At 45.3% G+C, this 11,247-nt stretch overlaps 1 protein-coding gene across 2 annotated transcripts in view; it reads left to right on the top strand.

Moving 5' to 3' along the window:
• The first annotated feature begins 3,374 nt into the window (after positions 1-3,374).
• The window catches only part of myoz1b (myozenin 1b), a 20,850-nt gene continuing 12,977 nt past the window's right edge, over positions 3,375-11,247 (top strand). The window contains exons 1-2 of one of the 2 annotated variants that reach the window (XM_083788252.1): positions 3,375-3,580; positions 9,117-9,211. In XM_083788252.1, coding sequence (XP_083644378.1) covers positions 9,127-9,211 — 85 coding nt within the window. In that variant the 5' untranslated portion in view covers positions 3,375-3,580; positions 9,117-9,126. The remainder of the gene's footprint in view (positions 3,581-9,116; positions 9,212-11,247) is intronic. The other variant, XM_083788253.1, reaches the window with a different exon arrangement.

The following is an 11,247-nucleotide window of genomic DNA, read 5'->3' as shown; positions in this document are numbered from 1 at the left end:
AAACAGAGTGAAACAGTAAAATTTCGGGGCAGCGGTGGCCTAAGGGTTAGAGGAGCGCCCTTGTTGCCGAAAGGTTGCCGGTTCGATTCCCCGGACGGGCAGGAAAAATCTGGGTGGGGAAGTGATTGGTCATCACTCACCCAACACCGCTGAAGTGCCCTTGAGCAAGGCACTGAACCCCCAACTGCTCCCCCTGGAGCTGCTTAGTGGCCAACAGTATAAGACTGTGGTTGTACTGGTCAGCTCCCAGGTTTTAATGTGTGTGTGTGTGTGTGTGTGTGTGTGTGTGTGTGTGTGTGTGTGTGTGTGTGTGTGTGTGTGTGTGTGTTTCTATGTGCAGGGCGTTGCTGAAAATGAGCACCTGTGCTCAGCTACTTCCCTGGGTAAATAAAGAATGAAACAAAAAAATTGAAAAATAAAATACACAATCAGCTCAATAACATAACATAAGCGTATACTAGGTAACTATAAAGGCCTATAAGCATTCAGTAATTGTCCCAACATATAACATTACATAACCCACACACAAGGCAAGCAATCAATCATAATACAATTCTGAGATGAAGCTTACAAAACATGACTCAAGTGAATTATACACAAACAAAACTTACAGGGGATATGGTTTCAGGGCAAAAACACAGAATGGCAGTAGCAGTTTGGGTGTGTGTTTGTGTTTGCTCCTTGACTGCTGGAGGAAAGAACCGACTACTGCTGTACTGCACACCTGAAATGAGTGAACATCAATTGGCTGCACAGGCCACACATGAAATGACTTCTCCTAATTACACATCACATAACACAAGTGCACACAATATGCCATAATAGTGGAGGAGCTTAGGGAGAGATAAGGGTGATTTAGTCTAAAATTAAGCGCCACATTTTGCACAGATGTAACCCAGGGCATGCTCTGATGATTTAGCTAGGGCGCCCGAGCCGGCGACCTTCGGGGTCGCCACAGCAGCCAAATCCATATGGCCACCATTGACCAGTAGCATGTGGCGGGTCAAACTAGGGGGTTTTCATGATTCTGAATCCATTCCAAGCATTCATTTTGCACGAACAATTCGCCGGCCATAGCCAGCTTGCCCAATAATGTGCCCAAATCTGATGACCTCGTCACATTTGTGATGCCGCAAGGAAAGGAAAAGTGCAGAAGCTGGGTTGAAAACACAAAGGTGAAGTGAGTGATGTCAAAGCGGACCAGAGGTGTAAACGGCACTTCCGCATAACCCTAAAGGGCAGTCCATACTGTCTCCGACCATCAAACTTTTTGTCGGAAAGCTCCGGTACAACTACAACGTGACGTCACTCGCAACTTCTGAAACGCATTCCTCCGAATTTTTGTTCTGAAAGCTGCACTCCCAGGTGTTGAGACTCGCCGAATTAAAGTCTGATCTTTCAGACGAAAAGTTTGGTGGTCGGAGACAGTATGGACTGCCCTTAACCCTGTATGACAATTTGGCCACAGGACTGCGAACCCAAATGAACCTCACTGGGGAGACAGAGAGAAAAAGTTAATGGACCACTTCAACCAATTATTCACAGGATATTAATTTTCATCATTTGTCCTCACTAATGCTCGTTATAAGCTTCATTCCACTATTTCTGTCTACTCACTATGTGTCTCGGAAGATGGCTATAGCTGTGCACAGTTCAGAACCATGCCTACCAGTAAGTAACCTCATCGGAAGGCAGGTTTGGTCATTTCAAGCGTGTTGTTATTTTGTATTCATACAAGAACAATGGCTTCTGTTTCAGCATGCTAAAAAAAAGAATGTAGTTTCTATTAGCTTGGAATCCCCGTCGATGATGTCTGAGACACAGAGCAAGTAGCAGGGATGGAAAAGGGAGAGAGGAAGTGGTATACTCGCATGTTTTACTTAAGTAAAAGTATCAATACTCCAATGAAGAAATGGTATACTCTCTTACAAGTAAAAGTGCAGAATTGTTGCCATCAAAATTTACTTAAAGTAAAAGTACAACATTTCAAATGTATACAAATCTTTTGAAAAGTAGATCTGCTATTTTCAAATGCCTGAAATGTATGGGCTGAAGTGGGTAATCTATCTTAGTAACAAAAGTTTTCATATTAATGTACTGGAATAAAAGTACAATATTTGTCTCTGAGATGTATAGTGGAGTAGAAGTAAAACATATTGGAAATACTCAAGTAATGTACAAATACCTCAAATTGTACTTAAAGTACAGTACTTAAGTAAATGTTTACAACACTGGCAAGTAGACACAAATGGTGCCATCTTACGGGTATCAGAGCAGACCTGGTACAGGCTTTAGTTCCGACATACAATTGGTCCAACTGTCATTACACCGAACAACCTACCTCAAACCCTAACCTAAAATAATGAATAATAATGAATTGCATTTTTAAGTGCTCCAAATCGCTTTACAATGGTTCATTCATTCATACATTTGGAGGTGAAGTGGCGAACAGTCGACGCCAGCGTCCTCACTTCCCACATTCACACACCAATGGTGGCAAGTTTACACCGACCGACTCATTGGAGGCAATGTAGGGTTCAGTGTCTTGCCCAAGGACACTTCGACATGTGGACAGGAGGAGGAGCCGGGATTCGAACCGCCGACCCAGGGATCATTGGACGACCTGCTCTAACTCCTGAGCCAAAACCGCAAGCACGTCGGACCAACGCATGTTCGGGAGCGACGGGTAATTTCCACATGTCGGGATCTTTGGTGTGTCGGATCTGCATGTGCACCTCAAAGCAGACCAAGAACAGGTTATCTTTGGTGTGTCGGATCTGCGTGTGCACCCCAAAGCAGACCAAGAACAGGTTTCCTCCACAACGATGGCTGCTGCTGACTGACCCCGTTTCACTTCCCCACGGTCTCGTTCTGCATAAGGGGAACATGCCCTTGTCTCAACCCACCACCCCAATGGAACCCAGACGGTATTTGGCGTACATTCCCAGAGTTACAACTAACTGGATAAATCAATGCTGAGGATTTGACTCTTTAAAGTGCCTGAGCTTATCGCACCTCATCAGAGCCCAGGGCTCATGAAGCATGCGAGGCAGCGAGTCAGGCTTCCTAATTGAGACTCCCGCGGGAAGGGGCCACCGTGGTCTATACATAGCGCAAAGAACCTATCTGCAAGGTGGGTATCATCACCCTGGTACTGTGCACCTCTGAACTCTGACCTCCCACCCCCCCTCCCACACACACAAACACACACACACACACACACACACACACACACACACACACACACAACCTCCTTCTCCTGTCCTATCCTTCCCCCTGCCACCTTTTCGATCCACCCTTACCCCCTCCACCTCCCCACCATCCCCACCCCCACCCCCACTCTCAGCAGCAGGGCCTGGTCCATAACAGCGCAGTGATCCCTGCTGATAGGGTTTCACTCTCTCTAGGACGCAGAAGAGGGCAGTCATCAAAAACCTCAATATCCTTCTGCTTGTGGTGAAACGGGGAATCTTACAACTTTGCTGCCATCGTAAGACCTCGTCAGGGAATCTCCTCCAGGGACCTTGAGACATTTTTCTACCCTACTCCCACTGCAAAAGGAAACCACAGGATATTTTAGGTAAGACAGCCAGAAGAAAGAGCAAAACTGTGTGATAATGTTAATGACACTATTTGAAAAGCGATATTCTCTCTCACGTGGCAAGCAATCTAGGGTATAATATTTCGTAGTCCTTTTTGGATGGTTATTTGACTGACAAAGTGGGGTTTGTATTCGTATGCAGTTCATTGCAGTAAGATCTTATCCAGTGACGCAGCTGTGAGTGGCACATCAAGTTCTCTGTCCCACGTGGTGGAAACCTTTATGTTGCTGCATAAAGTAACCACTTAAACCGTTATATCCCAATGTAAACAAGTCTTAGTGCTTTTCTGGTGTTTTTATACTCTGAGCAGACTTTGTATTGCACTGTACTTTTTCCTTGAACTGCGCACATTCTGCAAACCGTTAATGCAAATTTAAATCAATCGTATATAGTGAACTACACCCGAGTTGGGTCTGTACTCTGTCCTCTGTCTATACAAAATCTCAAAAAACTATCTTTCTTCTCGATCAGCTATTCTTGGCGAACGTCCCCCCCCCCCCCCCCCACCCCGACAGAAAATGGATGCTGGGGTTCAAGTGGTTTTTAATGGCTGATAGAATCACTCAACAGGCCCCCGACCTGTCCTCAGAGGTGTCTTCATGTCTTCTTGTTCCTTCATGCGTGGACCAGCATGTTCCGGAGATTAGCACTCGCTGAAACTCCATCTGCCCGCTGCGCTGCAGACACTATTAGAGGCACGCGGTTTGGTATCTGCTGCATTTGCACCTTCAACACTAAACCAGAGAAGGAACACGTCGTAACCACCACTTAAACCTTAAGTCTTAGAGAACATGCAGGCTTTGAGTTACAACAACTGTACTTTGACCGCTTGTTGACCGCTTGTTTTTCCGTCTACACCAAAACTCTTACGACGCCACAAATAGCCGACATTAAGCTCACAATGCGTGGTGAATGTCCCCCCCACCCCACCCCCTCAGACTTCTATGGATGCTGGAGTTCAAATGCGACCAAGCATGAAGCAGTGTTGTGCTTTTCCCCCCCAACTGTTGCTCCGTATTCTGTCTGTGTTCTCATAATGCAGCGGTATATGTTTGTGAATATGAGCTAGCTTGGAGAGCAAAGGTAATTCTTTCTTTTGGTAGGTATAGGGCCTGTACTTCACGGTGGATGGTTGGGTCATTGGATGGATGGATGGACATGGATGCCTGGATGGGTCAGTGTGTGCTCTGGGGAATGTGCTGACTCAGGGGTCTTCCCTCTCAGCTGTCCCACGGGAGATTTATCTGGAGCTAAAACAGGCAGAACCTGGGGGGACAGGAGCGCCTCTCTGCCCCGTGGAGGACGTAACAAGAGCCGCACCGGCAGCAGCAGCTAGGGCCCTCAATGCTCTCATCGTCTCCCATCGTCCCCCGTCCCTCCCGAGGGGGGGACAGTGGGAGAGAACACACCTCCCACGCTATAAACGCCACAAGAAATTCCCAGAACTAATTTCCCCAAAAGCCTGTAATCTCCCTGTTTAATCCACAGCCACCGGCGGTGTCCCATACACACGTAATGTCAGTGTGAGAGCAGCCAGTGTGTGTGCGCGTGCGCTACGTGTGTGTGTGTGTGTGCGTTTGTGTATGTAGGCTACTATAAGCCCGCACATACATTGGAATGTGTGTTTGTGTGTCCACACAAAGTGTATATTTGCATGTATATCTGTGTGTTACGAGAATGTGAACTTCTTGAGTGATTTAAGGGTGCATGCATGCGTTTCAGTGTGTGTTCTGCCGTGTGTATGCGCGCGTGGCGTGCGTGCCGTGCGCTGTGACAGTCTGCACCATATAGAACATGGCACACGTAAAAATAGCCCCCTCGCAGGACGGATTCCCAGGCCTAGGCGAATGAGCTTCAATTACTGCGGATGAAAAGCAATTACATTAACCGTCTCCCTACGGATGGAGGCCCCCGAGCTCTCTCTTCTTTTGTGTTTGCTCACCTACAGCCTTACTTAACCCATGACGGGCGGGAACCCCTCGTTATGCTTTAGCTATTGAAAAATAGCAGATCTACAAGCTCATAGCGCGGCACCGAGTGCCGCGCTATGAACTTGTAGGTCTGCTATCGTGACGTTTTTTTTCGTTTTTAACTCAGATCTTTGCGTCTGGAAGGTCCCTGGAACAACATATTTTCAGATGGGGGTCGGTGGCCAAATACAGATAATTCTAGGGGTGACGGGGTCCTTGACATTAAATAGGTTGAGAACCACTGACATAGAAACATGGGTTTTTCAGAAAACTGTCGGGATTTAGCCATTTGTAGAATCGTCCCCAGGTCAAAATTGGTTAATAGCTTTCGACCGGCGTAGGTAGGCAGCGACACGCCACCAGCCAGCCACTGCAGTGCCAGTGTTTAGCGAGAAGAATATAGGCTATGAAACTATGAAAACAAGCCCAAAAAAGAAGCGACTACTAGGCCACATGAGCACTTTTAAACATAATATGCATCGGCTATTTGACAATAGCAGATCTACATGCTCAGTTGCTCACCATGTGTCGCAATGTGACAACATTGTAGATCTGCTATTTTCAAAAGAAAATACAAGACGACTTATATGACGACCCCCATCTTCTAGTCATATATTCAGGCCAATAGCGCATATATGTTTTTAAACATTTCAACAGCACAAATCTGGTATGAGGGTCCCTGCATGGTGTTAGATGGGGAGGCTGGTGAACAAATACATATTAATGTGGGGATCCTTGTTTAAACAACATTAGGATGGAAGCCCAAATAAGAAACTACACTAGAAACAAGTCAAACTAAACAAACACACAGCTACCAATATTTACAAGCGACTTGACAGAAAAACAAGCCCAACGTTGTTTATAATAAGCAGACATGCAAACAGTGTGCTGTGCTAGCATGGAGTCTCTTCAGTATTCAAGTACTGTACTGTAAGATTTTCAATACTTCTACTCCACTACATCTCAGACGCAATTATTGTAATTGCAATTGCTGTATTGATACTTAAATAAAAGCAAAGTGAGTAGGCCGCTACATCTTCCACCTTGCATGTAGTCACGACAAGACAAGAGCTGTCGGCGGGGGTCAAACTCGGCGGGGGGTGCACAAGCTGGAGCTGGCTCAGCAAACCGCGCTTAACTGCATTAGCTGTTCCCGAGAGGTCGTAATTGAACTTGTTTGGAGTGTGAAAACTCATTTAAAAACGTCCAATATAAACAAACATATCGTCTTTAGGGGTGACTTTTTGCCGTCGTCCCGAAATACACCCTTGTTGTGTTGCTGTTGTGTCGAGTTTCTTCTCTCGAGTTCTTGTTACGGAATGAAACCCTGAACTGCCAGTTGTTGGACTGTGTGTGTTCTGCGTGTGACAGGCTGAGGGCCAAAACGGGCCCGGGAATTCAGTCTTTGCATTTTGTTTAAATAGCTTTGGGGTAGCAGCAGATATCTGTGGCTTGTTGTAGTTATGTCATAATGAATTGGACAGGTTGGACATTTTGACACTTGTTTCAATGGTTATACACTATTCATGTGCGTGAAGTCAATAGCTATAGTCAATGTTTTGTGTGCGTGCGTGCCTCAAGCTATGCAGGCGTGTGATGTGCAATTGCAAAAGTTGAAAAATGTACAATGATGTCGCTGACAAATTCAACAAATGTGGAGGTTTAAAATACTGCAGATAATCGCAGATGATCTACAAGCTCACAATGCAAAGCGTGTGTATGTAGATTGGCTATTCAATATTTTTGGCCAAGGGAATTGGTATATAGGTGCTAAAAAGTGGTCCAAGTACAGAGCCAACCAGTTGAATAGGTGTGTATAGAGCCTCAGGGTTGTGTGAGCTTGTAGATCTGCTATTTTCAACAGTGATGCTGGGGTTTAATTAAGTGGTTAACCCATTCTGGGCGGGAACCCCTCTTGGTGTTTTAAGCATTATGTTATACTTTAGCCATTGGAAAATAGCAGATCTACAAGCTCATAGCGCGGCACCGAGTGCCACGCTACGAGCTTGTAGGTCTGCTATTTTTGGAAAATCGTGAAAATGTGCCTCAAATCATTGAATATATATTCTTTCAGAGTGAAAGTTTTTAACTCAGATCTGTTCCCTGGAACAACATATATTTCAGATGGGGGTCGGCGGCCAATTGCATATAATTCTAGGGGTCCTTGACATGAAATATTGAGCACCACTGATACAGAAACATAGGTATTTCAGAAAACTGTCATGATTTAGAAGAATGTTTTTAAATTTCGAGGTCAGGCCTCACTGCACCACTGACCCATGGGTCAAGTCCTGGCAGCAGGGCAGTAGTCCTGGTTGCTACACTAGAGACTCCTCCTGCTGGTTGCCCAGGGCATTTCTTCAGCATTCAACTGATTCTAAAGTTAAAACGTTTAGACCTGAGGTCGATTCTACAAATGTCTTCTAAATCCTGACAGTTCTCTGAAAAACCCTATGTTTCCATGTCAGTGGTGCTAAAACATTTTCATGTCAATGACCCCCAGAAATATATGTATTTGCCCGCCGACCCCCATCTGAAAATATGTTGTTTCAGGGACCCTCCCAGAAGCAAAGATTTGAGTTAAAAATGTTAAGAGTCGGCTTAAGAAGTGAACTCAAGTCATGGTGACAGCGAAGCTAAATGTATTGCTGTGCATGGCTCTGAACTGCTGAAGTAAACTAGAATGCAATGTTGCATAATATAATATATTATGCAACATTGCATTCTAGTTTAACGTTAAAGACATTGAATCAGATTAGATATTATCTAATCTGATTCAATGTCTTTAACGTTAAAATGCATTCAAGTTGTATGTTTCAAGTTAATCTCATTAAACTGTCTTGATGATATGTGCCTGTTCTTGTATACCTGTGCCCGTGTTTCTTTTCTTTTTTTTTTTCTTTTACTTTTTTTTATCGCACGATTTTGTAACCCAGTTTTCTTTTCACCCAGTGCCAATTATCTAATGTAATCCTGGGCGCTACACTTCCTCTGCCAACCTGGGGGGGCAGCGGACTGACCTCATGCCTCCTTCTATGCATGAGGAGTCCAAGCTGCTTCTTTTCACCTGACAGAGGGGAATTTCCCCGGCCGGACGTAGCGCGTGGAAGGGACATGTTATTCCGACCAGTTCCTTTCCCCTCCATCAGGCGCCCCGGCTGGCCAGGGGGAGGTAGTTTTAGAGACCAGGATTACGGCATGTTTTTGTGAGGGTATCTACCCTAGGGGACACGGGGAGAACATGCAAACTCCACACTAATGACGCAGAGGAGGGAACACGCCGCCAGCACCCACAGCGTCCCCAGTGGGAATCGAACCCAGGACCTTCTAGCTGTGAGGCGACAGCAGTACCAACTGTGCCACCGTGCCCCTCCCCTGTTTCTTTTCTGTGATTTCGCTTAGCATGCTGCTTCGACAAAACTCAGATAATATCTCCCAGAGTGGAGCTTTTAACGCCAAGTTGAACTAAATTCCATTTGTTGCAATAAATGGTAACATCTAACTTTGACAATGTGCTGTGTTGTGTTGTTCTTCTGTCCCACAGGCTTGTGGCCATGCCTCAGAACAATGCTGTCACGCCGAACAAGAGGAAGAAGGCCAACAAGATCATCACTGACCTCTCCAAGGTCACCCAAGATGGTAGGACCCTTGCACACATGCACGCACACACACACACTATACTCATTGGCATTGTCGGGCTAAAACGTATCTGCATAATTGTTTTTTTGTAAATTAATGCCCTACTTTGACATACTACACTAACTACAGCATCACACAAAAGTAGCTAAAATAGCTGATCTGCATTGTGAGCTTGTAGATTGGCAATTTTCTTTACATTTGTTTTGGTTACTACTGGAGGGGTGAAGAATTAATTGAAAGTGAAAGTGTGTTTGTGAGTTTTATGAATATAAAACCTATTTCTATTTTCTATTTCTATTTTCATTTACGTATCAGATTTGGACATACAAGGTTTCTACCAGACAGTGACGATATAATACATTCCACATAAAAAAAAAATTGCAGGTCCCCTGTCTGTCTCCACTGTGTGACTTTACAATAAAAAACATTACAGTCTTCGGTGCCTGCTATCTTCACGTGTGCAAATAAAGGCACTTCACGAGCATCGGAGCCCACAGTGTGCGAGTACCTCCTTTTCATTATCTTCACAACGTATGCAATCATTGTTTAACACACACACGCACACGCACACGCACACGCACACACACACACACACACACACACACACACACACACACACACACACACACACACACACACACACACACACACACACACACACACACACACACGCCCGTGACTCGCATGCTGACTCCTTCCCCAAGCAGTAACCAAATATTTAAAGTTGCAACATCAACATGTGGCATCTTCTCCGGACTCGTAATCAGGAGGCTCTGCAGCCACAAATCTGTCACCGGAACAAGGTCACGAAATAGCAGCCGCTTGGGCTGGGTGGTCCGATCTGTTCACACTGTATCAGTGTGCAGTGTTGTACAACGCACTCAAATTCAGTACGTATCAAAGTACAGATGCTCCCGGTCAAATATTCCTCAACTTACAAGCAATTCCTTTAAAAAGGGTATTCCAAAGTACATGCTTTTTCAAATATACTAAAAGCCTAGTCATAGTCTGGATTTTCAGTGGTGAGGTGACCACCGCTCCGGTGGTGAGGTGACCACCGCTCCGGTGGTGAGGTGACCACCGCTCCGGTGGTGAGGTGACCACCGGAGCTGAAATAACGTTGAGCGGTGGTGAGTAAAAACAGAGAGAAGGGCGGGAGCGGTGGCGGTGGTTTGCTCTTCACTGCGACTCGTGACGTCTTGTTGTAGTTCGGTGTTCACCTCACCACCGAAAATCCAGACTATGTATGAGCCTTCAGAGGTAGGGTTAGTGAGTTTCTTAGGTTAAAATACGTGTTAAATATCTCTATATTATGATAGCAGGCGTTGCCGTAGACTAGAGTGTTTGTTCAGTAACAGAAGTCTCTCCATGTCTCTCCAGGTCTTAATTAAGTATTACAAACAGAATGCATTTGCAGGTCAGGATTAGCCTGGCCCCATGCATCGCTACCATTAAAAATAAGATCTCCTGGCGATTCAGGTCTGGTGACTGCCTACGGCGGCATCAGTCTCGATCGAAAATCTGATCGCAGCAGCTGATCAACCCCGTCACTCGACAGCGCAAACCACAAACATGGCTGCCCCCACTGCGGTGACTAGCGGCCGTATCAATCTGGCTATTACATTGACCTATGATAAATAGTTTATTTACAGAAACGACAGGTTTTATAAACATCATCCGATATATTGTACCGCTTTAGTTTACATGCTAGTATCGCTCGTTGACTGTGCTTGTTTGGTTACCAAACGGGTTAGCCATAGCCTCATGATTGACAACAATGTCATCTGCTTTCCTACTATTCTGCTTGGTTAATTGTAATTGGTATGAACCAATCGCAGGAAGACTGCCGCTTTGACAACGCCCATTCCAAAAACTTCTGCCGTGGGGAGGGCTTTCAGTCTGAATTATGAAGTGAAAATAAATGAAAATTCAGACTGTATAACCCAAGGTTATACAGTGTCAGGCTGGGTCAGGATACCAATTTCTACCCAACCTTTCAGTAAGTTACAAAGTACATTTGTTTTGATAGATGGTTT

Source organism: Protomyctophum parallelum, assembly GCF_964188405.1.
Source record: "Protomyctophum parallelum genome assembly, chromosome: 17".
Classification (NCBI taxonomy): domain Eukaryota; kingdom Metazoa; phylum Chordata; class Actinopteri; order Myctophiformes; family Myctophidae; genus Protomyctophum; species Protomyctophum parallelum.
This window is presented reverse-complemented; position numbering and strand designations above follow the sequence as displayed.